Raw genomic sequence first — 26893 nt, 5'->3', positions numbered from 1 at the left:
TTACAATTTTCAGTAGGTTTGGATTTTTGTTTTGGTTGGTTGGTTGGTTTGGGTTTTTGTCTTAATTGTAGAGTTTTGCCCATTATTTATTTGGTCAGTGCTTGACAAAATGAAGCTGCTGTGTGCTGAGAGACATTATTTGGAATTTCCTTATGTTAGCACATGAATTACCCCTTTCCAGATTAAAAAAGAAATTGCTAGAGAATATGCTGGTTTTAATTCAGTAATGTGCTGTTGCTAATGGTAGGTGCCTCCCTGAACCTTTAGGAACTGTCACTACTACTGTGCATTCCTTTTTAGTTAGTTTCTGTAAGTCCTTTTACTACCAAAGTAGAAGTTTAGTACTGGCAATTGCAGTCTTCTTTTAAAATTTTTCATCTTTCCAAACTCAGTATCATTGTCACATCTCATTAGACAGTTTTAATGCCACATACTGTATGAAGAAATATTAACCAGTGCACTTTTCATCAGCTGGTAGTGTAAAACAAACAAAATAACAGAGCCTCTTAAATGAGATTTCTCATGCCTGTCTTTCTTAGTATGAATTTGTGCTTGCTTTTTATTCATTTTATATAGACCTTGAAGATGAAGTGACTGACCACTGTTTATTTTGGTAACATTGCTTTTTCTGTCCCTCTTTGCTTTTGATTTTTCTGGTGATCCTCTTTGTCCCCAGCTGCCACTATCCTTGTGTTTACCCCCACACCAACTCTGAACAGAAACTTGTCTACTGGTGTTTTACACTTCCCATGGAGTTTTGGGACTATTCAGTCTTAATGCTTATGCCATGGCTAATCTAGACTGACTGGTTTTTTTTTATTTTTCAGGAAACTGAAGCAGCAGTGCAGGCTAAACAGCCGAATGTGGAAGAGGTTTTGTCTAAAGGGTGTCATTTATACAAGGAAAAACCAGCTACTCATCCAGTAAAGGTAATGAAGCAACCTTTAGCAATATCCATTGCTGTGTAATAGGTTATGCTTCCCCGGTTGTACACTTGTCCTTGATGTGCTCTGTTTAAAATCAATGAAAGAACCTGGCAAATGGCATTTGTTCTATTCTGTGATGGCATAGAATAGAAAAGGGAAAATGTAATACTCCCAGCTAAAAATCTTATGCATATTATGATGGGAATATTGTTTATGACATTAAGGTTGTTTTACTCATTCAAGAATAATTCACACTGAAAGCAAATGTAATTTTTGTTGTGTAATTAATGGCAACATGTAGCTTATTTTTAAACTCCTTTATTTTAAATTTCACTTTTAGAAATTTTTCAAATTAAAAAAAATTGCAAATTTTCTAGAAAAGGTGAGAGTTAAGTTATAAACAGAATAATTTGCTTTATTTTTTCATTTTGAAGGAAGGAACACATGGCAACATAGAACTTTCCCTCTCAATTTCTCTGCCAAATTTTATCTAGAATTACTGACTTGATTCTGTTTTGGAGAAGAGGACACATTGTTTGGAAGGCAATGCCTCCCAGCACTTCTCTTTTAAAAAAATGCACTGTAGAATCCTTTTCTTAAGCTTACAAATCAGTTATAAAGGGATATTTTATATGCTTTTCCTAAAGACTATGAGGACCTTCATTGAGACTAGAGTGCCATTTTCTATCCTGTAGAATCTTGAAGTCATCAGCAAGCATCCTCCCTTGTCTGGTTCAGCTGCTTTTCAAGAAGGGAACAGCTAGTGAGATCAATACCATACAGCCAGAGCTTGCTCTGGTTTCTAGTGTTATAATTGCTAATTAAGTATCTGTAAACATAATGATTAAGAATTCCCAGAAAGAGTAATAGTGACTTATTGATTACACTATCTATTACAATTGCTTCTGACTGGGCTGAGATAATAAACTTTGTATTTAGAGCTTTTCAAAATGTACAGCACTCCAAAACCACAATTGGCAGAAAAAGGGTTTCTTCACAAAGATAAGATGTTAGTAGGGGATCTCCACAGTGAATTTCTTGTTTTTCTGTCTCTACCTAGTCACTATAGTTGGAGTATTATTTTCCTACTTTTACAAAATTTCCTCTGAATTATTTGTCAATAGGTAACCAGCAGATCTCCATTCACAGGAACATCTGAATGAACTGATACCCAGTTCTGAAATTACGACACATTTAAGAATGACTTGGTTTCTCATCTTCTTTCCTGAACAGAAATGCTTAAGAGTTAATATTCCCTTTGGTATATGTGCATTTTTAATGATCAGTTCTCCTAAACATGGTAAATGCTAGAAGAGGTAAACTCAAGGTGACTTGAGTGGGCTGAAGCAAGACTCTGTTGGGTGTTTTCCTTGGCTAACAAACCCTTATTTTTGTTGGGAACTGAAATGTCACCTACACACTGAATGGATGATGGAACAAGAGTCATTCCCCAATTACTGCATTTAATAATTTTGTGTGACTTCAGCTGCAGTCTTTGGGGATCTTTTTCCACATTTTAACAAGCAGAGCACTCAAAACAACAGAAAGATAGAGATTTTGGCTTTCTAGATTTTTTAAATTGCATATAAAGAATTGCAGAATGAATGCTGGTATTTTCAAGAGGAAGAGCTAGTACGTGTTTTATGTAAGAATGACAGAAGTATAAATTATGTTGAAATTTTCTGTTTATCCCAAAATTCTGTCACAGAAGTGTACTCTGTCTATGTATTTTCAGTGTTCACATCAAAGACTGATATTCTCCAATATTTACCAAATTTACTGGAAAAAGATGACTCTTTAAAGATTATAATGTACCTTACGGTATAGTTTTGACAATGATATTAAAAGAGGCATATTTAATTTTTAGTCCCTGTTTGATTGCATTTTACTTGTTTCTTTACATTCTGTAGTTTGTTTAATTGTGCAACCTGTGAGGTTAATTTCTGGTTCAGTGGTTATATGCTGTCAGGACTGTTGAATTGCTTTCTTGATGCTGTAGATAGGTTTCCATAAATCATCATTCTTCCTGAATTACTTTCAGCAAAATCTGCTATTTCTATCTTTCAACACAAACTTTTTTATTACCATCAAAATAGTTTTCTGCATGAAAGGTATTTTGTGGAAGCAAAAATAATTTTTACTCACATTAAGATGGTGTTGGAAAGATATTAGTAAGTCCTCAAAGCTAAGAACTCAAAATTTTAGAAAATTGTTTAATTACAGCTGCTCTGGTACCTTTAGTTTAGACTGAACCCGGCTTAATTCAGTTCAGGATATGAACATCACTTATAGTGAAAGCAGCAATTCAATACTTAGACCCATAGTTCTTATTTAGTGTGTGGGACAGAAAAAAAACAGATAAAATTACATGCCCTCTTTAAAAGCATTAATTACTTGTCTAGCATTGCTTGACAAATTTGTAGATTATTTCGTTCTCTGGGGTAGCTTTGCTTTTTTCCCTCCATTATTTCCTTAATTCACCACAAATCTTCCCATTCTTTTCAATAAATGAAGTAGAGGTCCTATTGACTTATTCTTACCACAGCCTTTCCTGTGCTCAAAAGCGTTATGTGCCAGAAAATTAGAGATATCCCTGCAATTTATGTGCATTTTATCTGAAATAATGTTCATAGTTAAAATTATTCTGGCATTTCCTAATGCTTAGCTGCTTATCTTTGCAACCTTTATAATATGTTCTCATTATAGTATTTTGAATGTAAATTAAATCCCATGGATTTATATTGACACGTACATAATCTTATCTCATAGTTATGTCACTGAAATAAGTATATTTTCATACCTTCACTAAGCATACTAAAATAGAATTTTGCAACACAAGTCTGTAAAAACATTTTTGTTGGCAAATGAAATCCTTGTATATGCTGATTCAAGACTCAAGAATGGGCTGAGATGTGTGATCCTTTAAGCACTAGCACTTTAATAATCAGACCTATTCACTTTTATAAAATGGATTTCATGCTTTTGAAATGCATTTCTGTAAAGCTTTTGAAGGTGAGGGAGAGAGAGGTTACTGCTGGTGTCAGTGGCAATAGAAAGGATGTAAGCCCCAATCTCATGATTAACAGCACTTAATCAGAACAGTTTATTCAGGAAAGGATTTCTGTGCCAGTGGAAGAGCTGTGGTTCCCTTGCCACAGCACTCAATTTGTCTTTTCCTCTGGTGGGTGAGAAATAGTGAGGAATTTATTTTCATTGTTCTCAGTCTTGCATTTAAAAGACTACATTTCTCTCTCTAAATATTCATATCCAATTTTAGTGCTGTCAGTAAGATTAGTCCACATAAGGGTGTTAACATCGCTTAAATTGCACCAGTGCTGACATTTAAAGAAAATCTATAAATTTTGTGCTAAGTGCAACATATTTGGATGTTCATTCTTGTCATCAGAGCTCTAGAGTTGCAATTACAGCAAAATTGTTGTGCTCAAAGAAGTTAACATTTTAATGCATGCACGTTAATTTATGCCAGATGCAAGATCAAACTGTAATTTTGATAGAAGGGTTTAGAACTGGCTGCTCTCTTATTAGTGGTGTAGCTGTTGCCCTGGACAACCACTCTAACATGTCTGGTGGGCATGGTTTTTATTTGGTTGCTGGCAAGAAATCTCAGGCTCATATATGTAAGAATCATTAAGTAGCTGCTCATGACAAGGATCAATATTGGAATGATGGAATAGAGCCCAACTCCTGGCCCTGCATGGGACAGCTCCAGAATCCTCTATGTGCCTGAGACTGTTGTCCAAACATTTCTTGAACTCAGACTGGCTTGCAGCTGTGACCATTTCCTTGGAGAGTCTAGTACCCAAGCACTCTTTAGGTGAAAAATATATTCCTGATATCTAAACCTTCCCCACTGCCTCAGAGTCTGTGTGTGAGTGTGTGTGGGTACACACATACTTCAATTTAATGAGCATTGTTCTCCATCCCTCCCCTATTGACCTCTGTCAGCTTAGACTCTAGGTAATTAAAGTACCTTTCTTAATAGGCATCCTGTTTCTATCATGGCTGGATTGTGATTTTGTCTATATATCTAATTGTGGATGGAAGCCATAGAATGCTAAAAGCATTCCTGAGCTGCATCAGTACTCTGTACATCTTTTTGTAGCAGAGAATCATAGAGCAGCTTAAAGAGAAATGCTGTCTTCATTTAAGAGTTTAGACATGTCAGCATCGAATTAGCAAAGCTTCATCATTCTTTACAGTAATTAAAGCAAGAAAAAAAGAGAGGTAGAAACAACATATTCAAATCTAAGTGCCTCTCAGGGTTATCTGAGGACTGATGTTATTCACACTCCAGACTTTCCTGCAGGTTTTGTTTACTGCACAGGACTGTGTACTCACACACTGAAGGTTACGGTACCCTGAAGACTCCAAAGACTTTTGTCTTTTAATTTAATGTGAAGAAGAATAAATTCTGCATTTGATGTTAGAAGTTGCAGAGGTTTTATTGAAAAGCTTTTTAAAATACTTAACTCACCTTTTGGTTTTAATTTTAAAAATTAAATTTCATGTTCACAGTGCTCAAAAGCCAAGCTTCTCAGGCTGGGGGGCTGTCCCTGGAAGGGTCAGGACCAGGAATAGTGAGGACAACCAAATGGTTTTAATTTTAAAAATTAAATTTCATGTTCACAGTGCTCAAAAGCCAAGCTTCTCAGGCTGGGGGGCTGTCCCTGGAAGGGTCAGGACCAGGTATAGTGAGGACAACCAAACACAACCCTGGGTGGCTGGGCAGGGCCAAGGGAGTGGGCTGAGGTTGGTCCAGCAAATCACTGTGGTCAGGGTCAGGCACCTGTGCTGGTTCTAAATTGGCTCTGAGCTTCTGCAGCCAACCTTTGAGGAGAAAAGATGCTTTTAGGGCCCTGACACCAGGAAACTCTTTTGTAGCACAGCTGGAAAGGATTTTATTTGTCCCTCTCCCCCATTTGTGAAAATTCATTGTTGTACCTTTCTGTTTCATGTTTTTTTTTAATTCAGGTGACCAGATGAAAAAAGAAAAAAACACCTATTTTATCTTGTGCTTATTTAAATTTCATTTGCATTTGTTTACATTACAAATCCCTGTTGGATGGGCCCCTAAGGAAGCTGATCTATTGGGTGGCATCCCTTCCCATGGTGGGAGGGGAGTTGGAACTAGACAATCTTTAAGGTCCTTTCCAACCCAAGTGGTTCTGTGATACATTAATGTATGTATTATAAATTTAATATTTTGTTATCTTCTATTCTAGAAAAAATTAGAAGACTTGAATGCTGACTGGAAGGCAATACAACACTTAATTCAACAACTAAAGGAAAAGCCAGCATTAGCAGCCTTTGGCCATCTATCTTCAGGTGTCTGTAAGTACTTCATTATATGTATTTTTTAAAAATGATTACAAATCATACAGTTAAAATTAAAATGGTTGGAGACTGTCTAAATTAATTCAGCATCATTAAAAGTGCTACTATGGCATTCAAGTTGGTTTTTTATCATTGCCTTTCTATTTTATGCAATGTATCCCAGAAGACAAATTAGATTATCATTTGATGAAAAGGTTGCAGAATGCTTTTCAAATTATTACTATTTCAAAGTAATTTTTCTTTCATTCCATGAAGAGGTGAGGTTTTGACTTCTTGCATATGCTAATGGAGGAAATACTACAAAGGGAGACAAATTGTTTAAATTAAAAGATAATAATGTTATAGGTCAAGTGCCTGTAGATTGGTCACAGAATGAAATTCTGAAATTATTACTACTGATGGGGCAATAAAGTCAGACTGTTTCAAAACAAAGCTTGTCTATTAACAGAGAAAGTCATATGACAACATGGTAGAAAGAATTCTGCAGCTAAACACTAAGTCAGTGATTTATGTTTTTTCGTGTCTTGCATTCATGAATACACAACTAGACATCTGATCTCTGTTTCATTTAAATTATTTTGACAATATTTATACTGGATTATTCTCATATCTCTGTGTCTTCTTGTTCCTTACAAGGATTATAAACTTCATTTTTTTCCTTGATAAATGGATTTCATTTCCAGTGCTTTCCTTTAAAATGAAGTGATTAAGCATGGGTGAAAAAGAAATGCTTAATGGAAGCACTGTGCTCAATCTGAGTTTCTAAAGTCTCTAAGATTCTTCACTTGATATTGAACCACTTCAGTTGCTTGAATGAAGAATGTTACCTATACCATTTAGAAAGCCCCTCAGCATATGTGGGAGGAGCAGAAAGAAATCTGTCCCCCCAATCTCTGTCAGATTGTCTGTAACTCAGGCTGTGACACAGCTGCAGTAATCATTTGGGATTGGATTACATGTGGGTTGCTGGTCCCTCTTGTTTTTAACATGTTCTAGGGCGTAACATACAATAAAAGCTTAAACTGGAGAATCTAACAAGAAGGTAGCAAAGAAAACCCTTTTTTCAGAGAAGTGCATAATTGCTCCATAGAGAGAGGATCCAGAAATTTCAGTACCAGAAGACAGTCCAGCTCCTGCCCAAATAGCATCTATGAGTTCAAGGAAAGGATTTGTCTTGCTTGTGATATGTTGAATCTTACTGAAAAGGAGATTATTATTTGGGTTTAGTCCCTTAGAACTGCTGTGTTTCCAGTGGCAATTATTTAAGCTTTCTAAAAAGAGCCAACGACCACTACTATATTTTTAAATGAGTAGTACAACAGCATTCTTGCTTTGCATGATTTTGTTCCAAGGCATTCTATAGGAATTCATGTATGGGGGAATGAAGGAGATGTGTAATCATTTTTTGCTGTGCTAAACTTGCTGTATCAGTTTTCGGTGTGAGCAGGTTCCAGAAGTAAAGAGTGTTGGCAAGTTGTGAGTTTGCTGTTACAAAAGAAATTATAATAATGGAACAAGAGTGTGAACAGAGAGTAGTAATGTGATATATTTTTATATTACCTCATCTCTAGCTGAAGAATTGCAAAATTACTCACCTTAATGCAAGATATAGTCTCTGACTGCTAACGTTTCTGAGACTCAGCCGATGGAATTGTAGATGCAGAAAATGAAAGCACTAGTGTTCTATAAAGGATTAAGCAGGAAGTAAGATTGATTTCCCTTCTGTTGTAATGAGAACTTAAAATTTGAACCTGCGCTTATAACACTAATTCATAATTTTTCTTTATTTGAGTCAGTTTACTGCGATCACCTCATTATAGGTGTATTGACATAGAACTGTAGAGTTCAAAAGGGACCCAGGGAGACATCTTTTCCTTTTGCTCAAAGCACAGCCAATTAGTGCAGGTTGCTCAGGGTCATGTCCAGTCAGGTTTTTAATATCTTCAAGGATAGAGACTCTACAACCTCTCTGGGCAACTTTTTCCAGTGTTGAGCAACTCTGACAGTAAAAAACGTTTCTTGTTCTATTCAAGTAGAATTTCTAGTATTTCAATTTTTGCATGGTGCTTCTCATCCTGTCTCTGGGCTTCATTAAAGACAGTCTGGATCTGTCTTTACTCCTCCAAGCAGATACCCAAACACATGGATATGATCCCCCCGAGCCTTTTCTTCTCCAGGAAAAGAGACCAGTTTTCTACAAAGATAGGAAAAATATCTGCTACTAAGGTATTTTTGTAATTCATTTAAAAGAATGGGAGGAGACGATGGAAGAAATGGAATGTCATGGGTCTTGTAATTCTGGGGTATAAGTTCTGCAGTTATTTTAACCACTCATATTATAGATATTTTTATGGCCTTATTTACTCTGTGTTGCTGACTCTTTTGAACCATAGGGACTCAAACTGCTTATAGGAGGGCAAGCTTTAACCAAGCCTCCCAGCAGCTAAACAATCTCATTAAAGGTCATTTGTAAAGAAAGATACACCAAATTGTTTTGGAAGAGTTTTGTGAAGCAAGGTCAGTATCTCTTCTTGACAATTATTCACTTCCTGATCCTACAGGGACTTTTAGGGACATCAGGACTGAGTAATGTTGACATGTGTATTTGAGACCAGGGAATGAAGATGTAACAGGCTCATCTCTAGTGCCCTGTCAGGTATCATTTGGTCTGGTCTGGTTACAGGATCTCAGACAGAGAATCTTAATAAATTCCATCTGGTGGCTGTTACAGAGGTAAAGCACCCTGGTTATAATTGTATCTAGATCTGCATATTACAGTTTCTTCAGCAGAAGAAGCATTAAAAAATAGTTCTTCATATTCCAGCAGTCCAGTGTGCCCTCAGGCATAAGGAACAAGAATTACTTCTCCAGCTCAAAAATGTACTTAGCTGAAGGGTATGCCTTAAACCTTAGCGAAGATTGACTTCCAAGATAAGATGAATCAGGAAGAAAATCACACTTGCTATCTGTACTTGACAGGATAATGTGAAATGGTGTGAATGTCTCTATCCAAGTACCTTGATGCATTGCTTAGCCAGCAGTTTGAAAACATTTTAAACAGAGAGGAAAGCAGTTCTGGAATATGCTTTTCTGGGAGGGAGAGTTTTTAATAGCATCATTAGCATTCATATGGTTTCTTTTTCTTCTTTTGTACTGAAGTGCTATCACTGTATTTACTTACTAAGCTAGGTGAAGGGACACACTGCCTTGTAAACCCCTCTGAATGCATTGTGGGGTGGGAGGAACTCCTGACTTGTCCTGGAGGAATAGATTTTCCATATTTTGTTTTTGTTCTAGTAAGATGCTAGGGGAAAATTTTGGCCACTTTTATTTAGAGCTACCTTGAAAACACAATTTCTTTAAATTGATGTGTATTTATTTTCAGTTATGCTGTACTTGAAGTTAGTGAAATTTTAACTACAAATGAATCCACCTGAAAATACTCTGTCAACTAATTTTGCATTTTACATATTCATCTAATAAAACTGTGAGTGATACATTGTCTTAATACTCTTGCAGTTTAACTTATTCAGTGAAAAGTTTTCTGTGTACAAGCAATTTCTTTTTTTCTCTTGACTGCTCACAGAAGTTTTTGTCCATTTCTTGTCTCTTTTTTTTGTATGAAATGCCTTATCAAGTGAAACAGAACAACGCGTGACTGAAATGAATAAAAGAGTGACAATTATAATCAACTACAATGGTGAAATTTCTTCTGAAATTAGGTAGAATTTGTCCCTTTAAACTTTAAAAGTTATCAGTCTTATTTTGGAGCATCATTAGTAGGAGGTCTGAAAAAAATAAAGATAAAAAATGATTGGTTGTGTTTAACAGATTTTAGCAGAGTTGCATTTGACAGAAAGGCTTTTTATGCATTGGTAGGTGTTGTACACTTTCTACAAGTAATTAGAGGAAAGCTAATTCTGCATCATCAGAGATAACCATCAGCACTTGCCATCAGAGGTATCTTTCTTTAAATGCCTATAATCAATACTCTTCTGTGCTTTCAGTATAACTTGCTTTAGGAGTAGGAGTCAGATAATGCAGACACAGAGACAAATACTGGGCTTTCCTGTACAGGGGAAGAAAGCTTTTCAGGATTTAGAATGGGTGAGGGAGAATGGGAGAGGAGAGAGGGATCACGCTGAGTCCACTAGACTCGAGCTGTAATGTGAAGGCTGTGAGCTGCAATAAGTTCACCAGCAGCAGTGGTGGTGGAGAGAACTCATGACTTATTAGCCCACATATTCAACTGGGTACAGGAAAAATATTCACAGCAGTCAGTCACCTCCAGTCTATAATACCTTGAGTCTTGAAGTTTGAATTAAAACAGTGATATTTGGTGATACAGTGATATTCCCCAATGAATCTGGGGAAAGTAGTGATAACAGAATTTCATTTGCTTTTCCTCTGGTATTTTACTTGCAGGAGTATAGTATTTCTCCTTCTGTTTGGGAAATATAGTTTGGATTTTATTTCTCTGTGAAGCAAGTCCCCACCTGGACTAGGCATGCTGCTTTGTTCCAGGCTTGTAAGATCATATACAACAGTTCTTGAAAAATATCACTTTGTGTGTGCACTGCTGTGGCTTAATGCAGCTGGAATTCATACTCACTGCTTGCAGTATGTAACATAAGAAACAACTACTGGTGCTGCTTAAAACATACCATTCATGAGTCTGTAGGTTTCTGAGGAAACTTAGCACTAAAAAAGCATGTACGTGAAAATACATACCTTGATGAAATAACTTAAGGTTCAAGACTAAAATCCACTTACCTCAGAAGCTGAAAGTGCTTCTGTAGTGCTAGTGCATGTATTGTATGCATCTGGAATTTTCATTTGTTTTCAAAATGCATAGTTGAGTTTTTTATTATTCCATATTGGTTATTGGTTATTATTCCATATTGGTTATTTCCAAGATAGGGGCATGTACAGATGGACATGGCAGTATCCTGCATTATGAAGTCTGCCCTGTCAAATCTCTGACATGATATTTGGTTTAATATTTTCAGTGGGAATGAAGGATTCTTTGTTTATGAAACTATAACCATTGAAATATATTCATTTCCATGGACTGGAATTTCAGAGCTGGATTGTGTACTATTCCACTGCCTCTTTAAAAGCACACAAACCATTTGTATTTAAGAGATAATCAGGAGACAATGACAAAACTGTAAGGAACAAAATGACAACAACTAGCTTTGGGCAAAAAATGCACAATAGATACACTTTCTTTCTTGTTGTATATCAGAGCTAATGTGCTCTGAAGCAGTCATTGTTTATATATTATACCCACTGTTTGAGTGAGCACATATGCTGTAGTTCAGCACTGTTTCTCAGAATTTCCAAAAGCTAGTCTTAAAACTCCTCGTGCACCTGAGAATATTGCAATATGTGTATTCAAAGGGCAAATTAAAAACAAATGTAAAATCAGATATTTGAGTATCTATATTGTTTATAGCAGCTGGCATAGTATAGTTGAGACCAAGAATACTCAAAATAATTCTTTGGGTAAGACTGAACAATCTGTGGGGTGCATCTACAATGTTTTCAATACTAATGGACACCTGTGTTGATATTAAATGTTGATATTAAACTTATGTTGCACGTAGTCTTCACTATTTAAAGGAAGTTTGTTATCAGCTATCAAAAAGCTTTTATGAGGGATATGGTAGAAAACTCAATTTTCTAGAACCATTCTCCAGAGAGTTGAACAGGTAAAAATCCACAGCATGCAACTGTTGGGACAAGTAGTTCCTGTGAAACATTTTGGTTCACTTTGATTATAGGACACCAGTAAAGCTCACTCTTATTTCCAATAATGGTCATGGTGTCTAGAACCATATAGTTTCTGATATTTGTGCATGTTGACTCTAAAGGAAATATCTACTTCTAAAATTAGCTATAATTTGGTTTAACACTATGAAAAGTTTTACAAAAATAAAATGCAAGAGGGAAATTGAATATGTAAAAATGCAATAGGAAAGTATCACAGAGAACACCTTGAGCTCCTAAAACATTAGAGACCAGAAACTGTAGACTCCTCCTTTATTCAGCTGGCCTAACAAAGGTTGCTCATGCTTGTACAAGTGGATTAGTAAAGGAGCAGATTACTCTCTTTACCTTTTCTTTTGGATAAAGGAATGAATAATGGTTTATATAAATAATTTTAGTAGATTTGGGTTTGAGTAATTTTACTTTACAGACTCACGTAATGAAGAGGTTCAGAGATGCCAGCCTGAGATGACCCTATTATGGGTAAATTGCCATATATCTATTTTCCTCATTATATTCAGGAAATAAGTGTCTAATCATTCCATCTGATTTCCATTAGGAAGCTTTTTTACTTCTCACATATGTGACACATACAGCAAATAACAATATGGCACAAAACTGAATCTGTTACCACTTGATTGGAGATTTTTCAAGGTCAGGACCCAGTTTCACAAGCAGTTCTCTTTTTCAATACAGCTGACATCAGACACAAGCTGAAGACAAACTTGTCTAATAAAGCTTTCAGATTCAATTTTCTCTCTGCATATAGCTTCAGGAATCTCTGGAGGTCATTCACAGCATGTGCTGTAACACCAACAGGGAGAAGTAATGAAAAGCATCTATATAAAAAGCTGACACTCTGCCTTCTAAGCCGCATGAATAAAAACATAATAAGCAAGTTTAGAAACACAAATCTCTGTTATTCTCAGAATTTCTATTTAGATCTTTATAACATATCTTGATTTGAGGATTTGCTTCTGGTTTTTCTGACAGGTGAAAAATATATGCAAAATACACTTAAGCCACAAATGCCCAATTTGAAGAAAACCAAAGGTTACACCTTTATATTTAATGTCCTGTTTCAGGGATCTGGTAGCAGATTCCCCTTTGAAAGATCTGCAATAAACAAGTGTGACAGTGCAGTTTACAAAAGGAATGTGAACTTCTTGCTTTTTCAGGGCTCAGCTGATTAAATATAACTCACTCTGGGTTACAAAGAATTTTTATTGTACTCATACCTATGATGAAACCTAAATCAGTAAGTCAAGACAGGAGTTGGTTGCTTTGCTGTCATTAAAGACAATATGGAATCAAGATCTACTTTTTCTATTCTGTAACAAGTTGTTGAAGCACAGCTGTCAAGATTTATGATGTAAATAAGATTAATGCTATCATTAGTCTTTCAAACGACCACATTTACCTATTCAATTTTTAAAATACAATCTGGTATTTTCTTCTGAGGAGCAAGTATGCAGCTTGTTTTCTTTCATTTAATGTCTTGATCAATAGTTAGTAGCAGCAGGATATCCCAGATTTATTTTGGTTAAATCTCATGAAATGTACATTATAGCATACTGTAGAATTCTTCAGACTATTATTGATAACCTAGATCAAGTGAGAGCACAGAACTAAGTTGCATTTATGGTTGGACTTTTTTATATGACTCCAATAATCTTGGTAACAGAATCTAGTGTTGGTAATTTTCAAAATATCTGGCAACTATCATTTTTTAAAACACAGATAGAATCAAAAATTTAGATTCGTTTATTCTGGAAGATATGGAAAAAGGGAGTAGAGTTCCTAGCAAAAGGGTATCCATATTAAAATGGTAGTTTATGCCCTTTATCAGTTTTTCTGCCTAAGTTTCTATCTTTCTGTCATTAAATCGGTTTTTTTAATAGTGTTTAAACATACTTTCTCTCTCTCTCTCCCCCCCCTCTCCTTTTTGTTACAATAACCCAAATTACTGTGATATTTGACTATCCAGATAGCATCAGCCTGCAAATAGCACTAATCTCTCTGTCCTGTTTCTTTTTGTATAGCAATTAGGCCTATTGACAATTACATTGTGTGAAAATCTATTTAATTTGCTAGAATAGTAGAAAGGAACTGGCCATACAGCACACAATCCTCTTGACCCGTCTGCTCTTCGTTGACTGGTCTCTTTAAAAGAGCAAAGCAAGCCATCTTTTCCTTGTGAAGGGAGCAGTGCTCAGGGACATCCTGGTCATATCTTTGACAGCCTTCCTCACATTTCTGTCCTGAGTGGGGCTGCCTCAGAGTTAGGTCTGCTCTAGAGAGAAACAGCCAGCCAGGGAGTGTGAGCAGAGTGGAGGCAACAGGGAATGAGGAGCAAAGCTCATAATTGCTTCTATGGTTTCTGCCCTAGTCAGGGGACATGAGACAGTGACAGAAGGACTTGCTCCTTGAACCATAGAAGGCTAAAAGGAGGAAAAAGATGGCAAATGAAAACCTCTTCTATTCCAGCTGTAAAATTCTTTAGTCTGATGCATATGAAGTTTATCACTGAAATATCAGACTGCTGTCTTTGTATCAGTTTGGAGCAGCAGGGGAGATGCCATGGTGGAGATAGGCAAGAAGAGATTTGCATTACTGATGTTTTTTTAACAGTAGATTGGCGGGCAGTCTTAAGTTCCCGAAGACAATTCTTCATAGGCTGAAAGTAAAATAGAGGTTATTTTGACCTGAAAAGTAAGCATAATATGAGAAAATTTGACAAAGGTTTCACAAAGTAGTACCTGATAAGATATTTTTACAATTATGATGAAAGAACAGAAGGTGCTTGTAGTGATTTCAGTAATTCCTTTGTCAAAACAAAGTGACAGTGATGATGTTGCCTTTGAACAGCTGGTTTTAATTCTGCAAAATTTTCCACTTGAAGAATAAGGGTAGACTTGGAGATTTTTGCATGAATTCTGTAATTCTGTTTAATTAGCTAATAACTGTGCTCTGATTATTTCACAGCTTCTTTAAATCTGTTATGACGTTTATTTTTTTACCTACAAGGTACCTAGAATTCAGCTGGCTTCTTGTTGTTTTGTATCTGTTTACAATTTTTTACACCCTTTTTTCAGAGTTCCCCTTGTATAAGATAGCAATTTATGCCTGTTAAATCAATAAATAGACCTTACAAAAATTAGAAGAGGTGATTTTTATGAGACTGTAAAAGTTGGAGCTGCTGGCAGTATGCTTTTTTTTTCCTTATATCAAAGAATTAGCTGTGAAAATTCAGTTACATGCCAATAGCAGTACACTGGAAATGTAAGTTGTTGTCATATAGATTGTCATCCAATTGAAGGCTGCATACTAAATCAAGGAACTTGTTACTTTTACTGACAAAAGGAATACTGAGAAGTGCTTGCATCATTTGTGACAGATGTTGTCACAACGTTCTTTATAAGGCAAGTATGTGACAGAATTTGATTTTACAGCACCACAACTTCTGTAGCACAAAACATTCATTTCCATGAAACTCTTTTGTAACAACTGCTCACTGGAGAAGACTCTTATCCTTCGGAAAAAGACAAATGCCTTGTGTAGTGGTATAAATAATACTGCTTTTTTAAAAAGTGTATGAAAGGATCTTGGGCTACCTTTCTTTAGTTTCTGTCTGCTTAATTCTCACACTCACTAAAAGGGATCCATTCATACCATAGCCTTTTGCTTTTCAATTTTTAGTGGCCCCATCAATCATGCTGAACTTTGCCTAAGGAAAGGTTCTTGGAGAATGCCATGACAATGCTATATTACTAAAAGGAGACTGAACTTTAGAGCAGTTTATCTTTCAGAAAGGTTTGAATGGAACAATAGGTCCAAGCAGATTAATGCTACCTCTGTTTACAGATATATATTACAATCTTCAGTTGGTCTTGTATTACTTGTCCCTGGTTGAGTCATAGTCTAATTAGAATCAAATGCTACAGATTTTAAGTTATTTCCACCACATGTAGAGCAGTCAATTGAATTCTTTATGTATACTGTGCCAAGATTATTTCCATGTATTATCTTCTTTCTTAGCTGCTTCCTTCCCAAAGAATTCTCAGTTATTATACTGTTTCCAGTTTGGTTTTTAGAGAGTATTTGGGAACATAGCTGTACAGGACCAGAGAAAGACTGATATTGGGAGGTATGTCTGGAGATAATCTGGTCCAACCCCCTACTCAGGCAGGATAACCTAGAGGAGGCTACCCAGGATGATGTTTCTGTGGCTTTTGAGTATTTTCATGAGTAGAGATACTGCAAACTCTCTGGTTCAACCCATTGTAGGACTCACTCAAAGGAACCTCCTGTATTTCAGTTGTGCCCATTTTCTTTTCACTGGTGGGCACTGCTGGAAAGAGCCTCGCTCCACCTTTTGTGCACCCTCCCTTCAGATATTTATACATGTTCATGAGGTCCCCGGGAGTCTTCTCTTTTCTAGGCTGAACAGTTCCTGCTCTCTCAAGCTTTTCCTCATATAAGAGAGGTCTTGGTCCCTTAATCATCATTGTGGCCATTCACTGGTCTCTCTTCAGTAGTTCTATGGCTGTCTTGTGCTAGGGATCCAAGAACTGGATACAGTTTTCCAGGTGCTAAGCAGAGTGGAAGGATCAGCTGTGTCCACCTGTTGGCAATGATCCTCCTAGTGCAGCCCGTGATGGCCACAGCTCCGTTACTTTCCCAGGGTTTGAGGTGAAGCTGTCATTCTCTGGGTCCTCCATATTATCCTTTCTGAAGATAAAAGTGACCTTTGTTTTCTGAAGATAGAAGTGATGCTTGTTTTCCTCCAGTCTTCAGACACTTCTTCCTTTTGCCTTGATCCATCAAAGTTCGTAAAAAGAATCCTTGCAATGGTTGCTGCCAGATCCACCAGCACTCAACTGGTGCATTCCATCAGAACACATGGATTTCTTTATATGTGTCTGGTTTGCTGAAGTATTCCCCAACCTGATTCTCTTCTATAAAGAGCAATTTTTTAAAACTCTATCTTCTGTACATGGAAATCACCTTGAAGTACCTCGTATGATCAAGGGAACTGTTAACATTCTGCTTCTACGTATCTTACATACACAGAAAGTATTTGCAGAAGCTCAGGTCCCAATGTGAACTTTTTGCTATGTGGCACTAATTTAACCTCACCCTAAGGTTTTATTTACATTATGATGCACACAAGCCAACTTATGTGGTTTATATCACTGAAATTCTTAGTGTTTAGTAGACTCTACCTATTTTCTGTATTCTTACTCCTGTTGTAATTCAGTGTTTGTGACAGAAGTTTTCTTTACATTGAGTGAAATACATATCAAAACATCTTGCAGTTGTGTTTGGAGGAACCTGAAAAAATGCATTGTACAATAAATGGCTTAGTCACACTCTCAGATATAAAAAGGAGAATGGCAAGAAAATTCTACCAGATCTATCCTATGACAAAAAAAGAATAATCTGAGAAAGCTGACACTTATCTTCCTACTGAATTTAAAGTTCTGGTACCGTTTAAAAATCTAGCAATAGTAACAGTAACATTTTAGAAACCATAATTTTGTAGTTATTTTTCAAATATACCAGTACACATTCACTTGTAAATCTTTTTCTTTTCTCCTAATAACTTTAACCTTGAGTTTTTATTTTCTTTTGAACTTCTAAGGGTTCTTTAGTTTCAGCCCCTTCATCCCACTGCACAGAGTATTTTATATCTAAACTTTAATTAATAATCCCATAAACTATTAGCTTCTTTTCTTTTACCTTTAATAAGTAAAATTATATATAATCCATAATGACTTGTTAAGAGTCATAAAGAACTTTAGAATTAAAAGGTAGTCCAAGCACTTAACTTGTGTATTAAACTGATAGCAGTAACATATAATGTGAATGTTCCCTAAGTATTAATGAAATTAGGTATAAAACTTTTACCCATTTATAGTCTATATAAATTGCTATGTATGAAATATACCTGATACAGTTACCAAGTCTTCTTTTTCTAAGGACTGTTTTTACTAAATATTCAAGACTAAGAAAATCTTAAGACATTGGTGTGATTTCAGTAATTCCTTTGTCAAAACAAAGTGACAGTGTTGATGTTGCCTTTGAACAGCTGGTTTTAATCCTGCTGTTTAAAAGCAGGATTAAACATTGGTGTTGCATTAAAATAGAAAAGACCCACTTTGAAACATGTTTTTTGTCTTTAAAAGCTGATTAAAATGTTAATAAAATGTTAACTTTGAGATACAATGCTCTAAGGATGCATATTTTCCACATATAGAGCTGTGGGTGGAATTTTGTTGGCAATAATTTTTGATCAACATAAAGACTTTATTTTGAGTTCAGACCACTAGAAAAAAAAAAAAAAACATTCCTTGCTTTCAAACTTTAAAGTTGGTGGGGGGTTTTTGGAGGTAATAAATTTATGTTATTCATAATATTTAATCAGAGCTCTGTTGGCCACTATTATTTTCCTTTCAGAACTCTTTTATGACCTGGAACACCTGGCAGGTATCTACAGCTCCTCTGCAAAAAGTGTTACTGGCAGTGAGCACCTTGCAGGGAGGGTCTGTACTGAATGGGAGAACTTAATGTACTCTTAACTTTATTTCCTTAACATTGAAGGACAGACAGAGATAATGAGTGATTCATTTATCACTGGAACAAGTCTAAATACATCAGTCTTAGAACTTTCTTTCCCAATCTCTCTCTAAGAAGTCTGCTTGGATTTTATGGATATGATTGTGGATGCTCTAACTCTGTAGAAAACTGGTGGCAATGACACAGCACAAATTTAAAATTAAAAATGTATTTTAGTAGCTGACAGAATTTCACCTGTATATGCTGTGGAGTTTAGTTCTTCCAAGTCAAGCTCTCAGGGATAAAGTGGTAAAATGACATGGAGATTTCCCATGAAATAAGCCAAACCTGCCTGGTGGGCAATGTGGCACCCAGTGAACTGCTCGTTTGTCCACAGAAGGAATACTCACTTGTTCTGCCACTAAAGAAGTCAGTGTTGCCTGTGTTAAATAGCAAATTCACTGAGTGATGTTGTCTGAGTCTATAGCACAATGTACAGGTATTCTTTCTCTGCTTGCTCAGAGTGAGTAAAATGCAGCTGAGTTTCCTTGACTAAAACAAGAAGGAAGTTTAGTGGGTGTATTTTACTGCTATTCATTGCATGGAGGATTTAAGGCTGGAGTCTCCTTTAATTGGTGCTGCTCACAATGGAACTAAAAACCCAGGCTAGACCTGTAAATGGAATTAAAATGTACATCCAGTTACTGTGTCATTTCTTCTTCATCAAAAAGCTTTGACGTAGTAGATGCAGTTATCTTACATAGTTACAACTTAACCAGCACTAAAAGCATTCAGAAGGATGGTTAAGAACATTCCTGTGAACTGAGGCAGATCTGCTTAGAGACTGTGGCTTTGAAGATTTTGAAAGCATTGTCACTCTTCCTGTCTGTTCTGCTCCTGTTCAGTACCTAAATAAGGAGTTTTATTTGTTTTGTCAGTTTGACCCTCTCTTGAAACATAACACTGAAATAAGCAGAGTAAAATGGTGGAAAATTCTTTTCCTGCAATTGGCTTCATTCTGTTTTACTTGGGTTTGCATTCAATATTTGAATTTCAATTTCATGTCACATTCCAATTACTCTAACTCTTCAAGTTTAACATTACAGATTAATTTTAAGATGAAAAAAATACCAATATACTCTCAATTTCATCAGTGTGTTTCAAAGTTCAAGAACAAGTTGAAAATCACACCTATTTTTCTGTGGTTTATTTTTCTTCTAGTATTGTTCTGTGTTAAAGAGCAAAATGTGCTAAGGAGAAATCACCTTAAAAACTTTATATTTTTGTGATTTAATGTCTTAAATTCTAATTTTCCTTTTGGCTTTCATGCTTATCATATCACAGAAGTGAACCATTATAACATTTAAATAAATTGAAAGATGAAATCCTTTATTTTTTCTGACATGTTTCTGTAGGATAGAATTTATTACTCAGATATTTAAAAAAAAATTATTCAATTTTTGCATTTATAAATTAATTGTCCTGAGAAAAATCCAAAACCAAAAAAGACCCCACCAAAACCAAAAGCAAAAAATTGTCCCCTTTGAGTCACAGAAACTGGCAGTGGAGTTCTGGATAAATTTTTTTCAGAATGAGATCTTTTGCTACATATTGTGTTGATAATGTTGATGTATATTTGTCTATTATTTTTATTTGCTAATTTATACAGTTTTGTTAAATGAACTGTGTCATATCTATGCAAGCATAAACAAAGTAGTATTTTTTTTCTTAGGGGAGATAAATGTCAGAAGTGAATCACTCTACAAACCCTTTCTAAATGCAATATTTATAAATAATTTGATAACTCAAATATTCTAATGGTCAGTCAAACTGGAATAGCTTATTGCCATCCTTAGAAGATGATAGTAGATATCTTGACATTTTTAGAGAAGATATTATACTGGACTGTTGCACTTCTGGTAGTACCTTATCATCTTTTTTTTTAATATTTGAAGTTTCTTGATGCAAAAGAACTACATCAAGAAAAAAAAACCCACAACAAAAATAATCATACAAAATCACACAAAAAACAGCCCAAAGTATTAAAATAAACCCCAAAACAAATAAGCCAAAATCCAAATCAGTAAACCCATAACCATTTGAAGGTTAGAAACGTCCTTTTCTGAAATGGCTGCCACTGGGTAAAAATAAATAAATAGATATTAAATGGTGAACTTGTGATTGTGTACTCAGGTCAAAATAGGTGAAATGCAAAGAGATGCCTAAGTCTACTGATGAATGTCCCAGTTTAGAAAATTGTTCTTCAATTTACCTGAATACTAATGAGGAGAAAAATTTCCTCTGAGATGAGACAACTTCTGTTTAACCTACATGAACGTCAAATTAGGCAACTGTTTTTCTGTTGTCTAAGGATCTCTGAAGTTACAGAGGAAATATGACGCCTTGACTTTATGGACAAATCGTTGAACCCTGACCTACCACCTGGGTTTTCGTTGTTTCAAACAGACTTTGCTGCAAAGGCATGAATGCCAATGAAAAACCATCAGAATTTCAAAAGTAACAGCAAGAAAAAAACAAAATAGAACAAAAAACTTAATGTGCATGGAGTCACACTGTTTTGGTGTTTTGGTTTGCTTTTGTTGAAGACAAGCTATCTCACAGGAAGAGAGCAGGAAACTGATTTTCTCTACTCTGTAGGAGGGCTGAGAAAAATGCAAAAAACCCCATTTCAGTCCTTTAGAAAATACTATTTCTTGGTTCAATGCTAGAAAATGTAGAACACAGACCACAGAGCTTTTATTTCAGCATTCCTGGTTTAGTTATTGCCGTTTCAACAGCTGATTTAGATAGAGATTCCAAAGTGTAGGTATTTAGTTTCTTTTCTAATACTGTGGAACCTCAGTGCAGCAATGACACGTGTTCTTCTGATTTCTCTGTTTTAGTTTTTCTTCTTTGATCGATCTTTTTAAAAAAATGAGAAAAAATTATAATTTGGTGTAGCCTCATCTGCGATAATATCATGCATCAGGAATTGCTTTTGCATCATTAACTGAAGGTCAAAAATAGCCCAACAGTTCATAGCCTTCTCTTTGTAAATAGCAAAAATCTAGGAGAAAAGATCAGTCTTGAACTTCTGAATGATTTTATGTTCCAAACTTCTCTGTCCAATGGTGTGTGTCTGTGGCACCTCTCATCATTTTAGCTGCAGAAACAGAAGTGGTGCTTCAGTGTTGGGTACTTCTCCATTCCAAGCAATGAATAAGTTACAGATTATTTAAAACCCGTATTTAATGGATCAGGAAAAGACACTAAGAAGAAGATGTGTCTGTTTTCCCTCAAAAGAAAGGAAAAAAATCCACAAATATCCAAATAATAGCACATAATATTTTGAGATTATGAGGTGGAAAAGTAAACAATCAGTCAAGGCTGAATTTCATGTTGTATAAACTTCCATATTGGCCACAGATCGTGTGGGAAGCACTTGGTGATAACAGTAAGTGAGAAGATTTTTGATAAGACGGTTTCACAGCTACGGAGTGACTTGGACACAGTGAATGAAACTTGTTTCTAAATGCATGGTCATGCTATGATGTGTTGCATAGTCCAACCAACTTTTTTCAATCTGTCTTCTGGCATAGAGATATTTGACCACTACTAGATTTCTGGAAAATTACTCATGCTTCAACAACCTTTAGCAATGGATTCTTCTCACACTGTGAATTTTGGTAGTGTTACTAGGTCCAGCTGGTCCTCTAAGACCATGAATATGAATATGCTGAGAATGCTGGATGTTAAGCAGAAATTTTAATAGAAATATTCTGGGAAAAATGAATTCTTATTTTCTTTTAGTTTTGATTTTCATATTTTCAGTAGAGATAATATTAAGAAATAGGCTTATTCCTGTCTTATCCTTTCTATGGCATAAATTCTGAAATACTGAAATAAACATTTATCATTGTTCATTTATTCAGTAACTTGAGATTTTATTTTTTTTCTTTCAGTAACTCCTGGTGAAACTGTTGCTGTGGATACACAAACCAGGGTAACCAAGGAAACCACCACCTTCAAACCAGAAATGCCATCTTCTGTGCTTTTGGAGGTTCCAGCCTTGGCTGACTTCAACAAGGCATGGGCAGAACTCACTGACTGGCTTTCTCGACTGGATCGAGAGATAAAATCTCAGAGAGTGAAAGTAGGTGATCTTGATGACATCAACGACATGATCATCAAACAAAAGGTATGAGAAACACTGATTTTTCAAGTTGAAAGCAAAGTGATCTTTGTTCTGTATTAAATCCTTTCAACAAGGAACACAGGAGAGATGATAGGCTGCAATACATGTAGTTGTCACTTCAGCTACTTTATCCCATGAACACAATTATTGGATGAAATTTATAGATAATTAATTGAGGAGAAAAGAAAAAGTATTTACTATTTTCTCTGGTATTTGAAGCAGATCTCTATGTTTCTGTTGCTTGTGCTGTAAGAGTATGCAAGCCAATGGTTGAAATATAAACTTCATGAAAATAAAGGAATTGCATAGTAAGCTCCAGGTTGCCAGGAAGAAGACGACCCTGTTTCACACCTTTTCTTATGTTACTTCTTAATAACTTTCTGAGAGCCTTACATGCTGCTGCTCTTGGTTTATCAAAGGCTCCTCAGTTGTCTTAACAAAAAGAGCAGCTCATTAATGCAATTGTTTTGTCAGCAAAACTGCATCACTGCATCATTTACCTTTGAAAACACAGAAAAATATGGAAATACATGTTTTAGGAGAAAAAAAGGCTAAATTTTAGCTACTCGATAGCAATAAAAGTAATTTTGTATTATACAGCTCTAAAGTAATTACCTGCCTTCTAGATTTAGCATTGTTCAATATAAAAGATTTGCCTTACTTGCACAAAACTTTTCAGTGCTGAATTTCCATTCAGTTCAGTTCTAAACTGAGTTTAGGATTCCCAATTATAAGATTCTGTTGTTTTTTTCATAATCTTCCCCCTCATAAAAAAAAATCTGATTTATTGTAAGGAAGATATTGACATTCTTCTCTTTGCTAAACTAGAAATAGAGGGAGAAAAAATGTGTAAATTTTATTGAGGCTCTGTACTGAGACATTTTAAAGAAAATATGCTGATGTCTCATGGGATTCATTTTTCTTGTTTTCTTATACTTCCTTTTCCCCCCAGTGCTTTAAACTATTTTTGAGAAATTTGGCTGGCTTTACCTTCTGTATGATGAACATGTTAGTTTCATCTTGATTAATGATGATTATATTTGCTAAGTAGAATTACATACTGTTTCATTAATTAAAATATCCTTAAAACAGAATAGATATAAGTGATAATTCCAGTGCCATCTGCACAGGGCATTAGATTAAAAGAGTTGTTATGCCATTTGGAAATGTTGATGGCCAACCTTTATCTTTTAGTGATTTTCAGAATAATTTTGGTTTTAAAATTTTATATTGTCAAATACTTTGTTCAGCATTATTCAGTTTTCTTACTTATACCTCACTTTAGCATTTTATTCTGGCAGGCAAAATCCATAGTTTGCTTCCTTCTGCAGATGTGTTTTACTTAAATATGAGCTCAAATTATTAACTCTTCAGAATTTCAGTTAATATTATGTATGTTTTAAAATTAACTGCTTTGAATTTGCATTTTATCTTAGTTCAGGGCTAAAATATTTTAACACTACTGCAGTCTGTTCCTGGCTGGGTAGCCCTGTCTCTTTTTTTGATAGCATGCTGTGCTGGTAACAAAACCAGCAGGAAAACTCTTTTTTGTCATGCTTACCTCTCTAATTGGCTGTGCAACAGAATGTGACATTTAATATATTCTCTGATGAAATGGAAGAACCAATGTCTATATATAGACTGCAGTTCTGTTAGCTGTCTCCTTCTCCAATGATCATCTTAATATCACTTAATACATGGAAATGAATGCCATGAAATATTTCATTCTTCTTGTAAATTTATCACTGGATTATTAGTTGAGATTAGGAAGGACAATTTTCAAAACTGACAAAGAATTTTTAGGTTTCTCAAAAAAATAAAAAACAAAACAAAACAAAAAAAACCTACCCTGCTTGTAATGTGTGGAGTGTCTGCAGCAGTCTGTGAGCTGATGAAGTTGGACGTGTGGGTACTTGACTAATCCAAAAAGTCACGCCAGATATGATCTAAGTTGGAAATCCAAAAGTAGTGCTTACCTGATCTGTGCATTCCATAGAAGATTACAGGGATATTTTTCCTGTGGCTGTAATTTAGAAGTCATTGAAAGTCATCACACTGCATTTTGATTTATTTGGAGAGTTTATTGCATCTTTACAGGTACCTCAGTAAGATTTAATGAAAACTCCATCCTGTAGATTGACCTGTTTTTTTAAAGTCAGTTCTTAGACTTTAGGTGTAAAATACATCTGAACACAGCCAAATACTTCCCTTTTAAAAATGCATCATTACAGAGATAAATGCCCAAAGAAAGCTGTTTCACTATAAAACATCTCTAGCTGCTCACCCAGAATTTAGAATGTTTCAAACAGCTCATCCTGTTGTTGTGTTACCAAACCCTTACTGGTTTTGAGTTTTGTTTCCATTTCATATTTCATTCAAAGCAGAGAGACACATTTCTAATAGTAAATTGCAATGTCAGAACAAATATATTAAAAGCAAAGAAATCCCATATCCTGGCAGTGTATGTAACAGGCCATTTTCCAAATCATTCAGGTAAAAATAAGTGACCTTAGGTTGTCCTTTTTTTCACAGCAGCCTGTAATGTTGTTGAAGCTCCGTCTCTGAGGTCATTTTGGTTAAGTTCTCTTCAATCTGATTGTATAAAGGATCACAGCCACTAACTTTGCCATATTTTTCCTCCATAAAAGTTTAAGACATCATTAGCCCTCACTTGAACTTTGCTTGGAGCTTATCTCAGTGAATTGGCACTCTTGCGTGAACAGCACATACGCGGGTTAATTATAGGATAATAAAACTCAAAAAAGACAACTATTATTAAAAAAGGCTTATTTTAGTGGCAGCTTCCCCTTAAGGAAAGAAAAAATACAAATTAAATTCTCCTAAGTGGTGCACATAATATATAGTAAAAGTAGTGTCCTAAAAGAGTAGCATAATGATTGTTCATTTCAATATCTATAGTTAATCTTTCAGTCAAATGAGTGGTATACTTCAAGCAAATGCATTACCTATTTTAGTCATCTGTGATTGTGTATATCTTGTTGAACACTGTATAATTAAACTAAAGATATTAAAAAGTGTGTAGTAAAGATATTTAATATTAGTATTAGTGTCATCTGTGTTTTCATTAAATGAAAATTATTATATTTTTCTCATCTGCTTGAAGATGCCTTGGCAGGCTGACAAGACTCATGTTGTTTCTTTAGATGAGAAATAATGGAAATAAAATTCATGGGAAAGTCCATGGCTGTATAACATGCCATGATGTAGGGAGGTGAGGAACATGATGAACTATGGTTCATCCAGTTGCTTCAATTCACTGTCCTTACTTCAAAACAACCAACATGCTTTATATTTGAAGGTCAGGTGGGGGTTCTTCATAAAAGAGAAAATTGTGATGAACAGGATGATAAACTCCATTCTGGTACTTTTTAGAAAAATGGAAACCTTACTTAAGATGCCAACAAGCCTTTACTCATAAACTCTGCTTTGGCATCATATCTTGAGAAGAGTTTGAAGCAGGAATAGATTTCTACTGAAAGAACTGAATCATGGAGGCTTTGCAAAGCTTGAAGTTAATTAACAATGCTGTTCAAAGAGATCAGGTACTATAATCTCCTTAAATTTTGGATTATGTCCATGGATTTTGCCAAGGTATGCTGTTCATCCAAATTTTTTGAAACATACGTTGTTGAAAGCATGGCTATTTTATTGCTCTGGATGAACATAGATTTTAATTAGTAAAAGGTATTATAATAAATATTATATGAATGGAACTACAATTTTCTATGCCCGTTTTTACTCCTTGATTCTAAGAGTTGAATAGGTTGAATCTTCAGTTTTAGGTGCAGTAGAGGGGACTAATCTGAAAAAAAAGTATTTATTAGAATGAGACCAACCTAGTAACTGAGACTTTTATGCAAAGAGGAGGAAAAGATACTTTCAGGATGGATGATTTGTGTCATCCCAGAGTAGTCAACCAAAAAGATGTAGAGAATTTATTTCTGTCTAATTAATTTGTCACTATTCAAAGAAAGGTGTGTTTGATCATCTGTCAGTTGGAGAAGTAAACAAAACTAGAATGAGGAAATGTTTTCACTTTTAATTGTAATTGATTTTTCTATAGTTG

General features: G+C 35.3%; 1 protein-coding gene across 1 annotated transcript in view; it reads left to right on the top strand.

Moving 5' to 3' along the window:
- Positions 1-26893, top strand: part of DMD (dystrophin) — a 1043102-nt gene that overhangs the window by 697516 nt on the left and 318693 nt on the right. The window contains exons 48-50 of the mRNA XM_066545460.1: positions 828-929; positions 6170-6278; positions 22574-22809. Coding sequence (XP_066401557.1) covers positions 828-929; positions 6170-6278; positions 22574-22809 — 447 coding nt within the window. The remainder of the gene's footprint in view (positions 1-827; positions 930-6169; positions 6279-22573; positions 22810-26893) is intronic.

Source organism: Molothrus aeneus, chromosome 2 (genome assembly GCF_037042795.1).
Source record: "Molothrus aeneus isolate 106 chromosome 2, BPBGC_Maene_1.0, whole genome shotgun sequence".
Classification (NCBI taxonomy): Eukaryota; Metazoa; Chordata; class Aves; order Passeriformes; family Icteridae; genus Molothrus; species Molothrus aeneus.
This window is presented reverse-complemented; position numbering and strand designations above follow the sequence as displayed.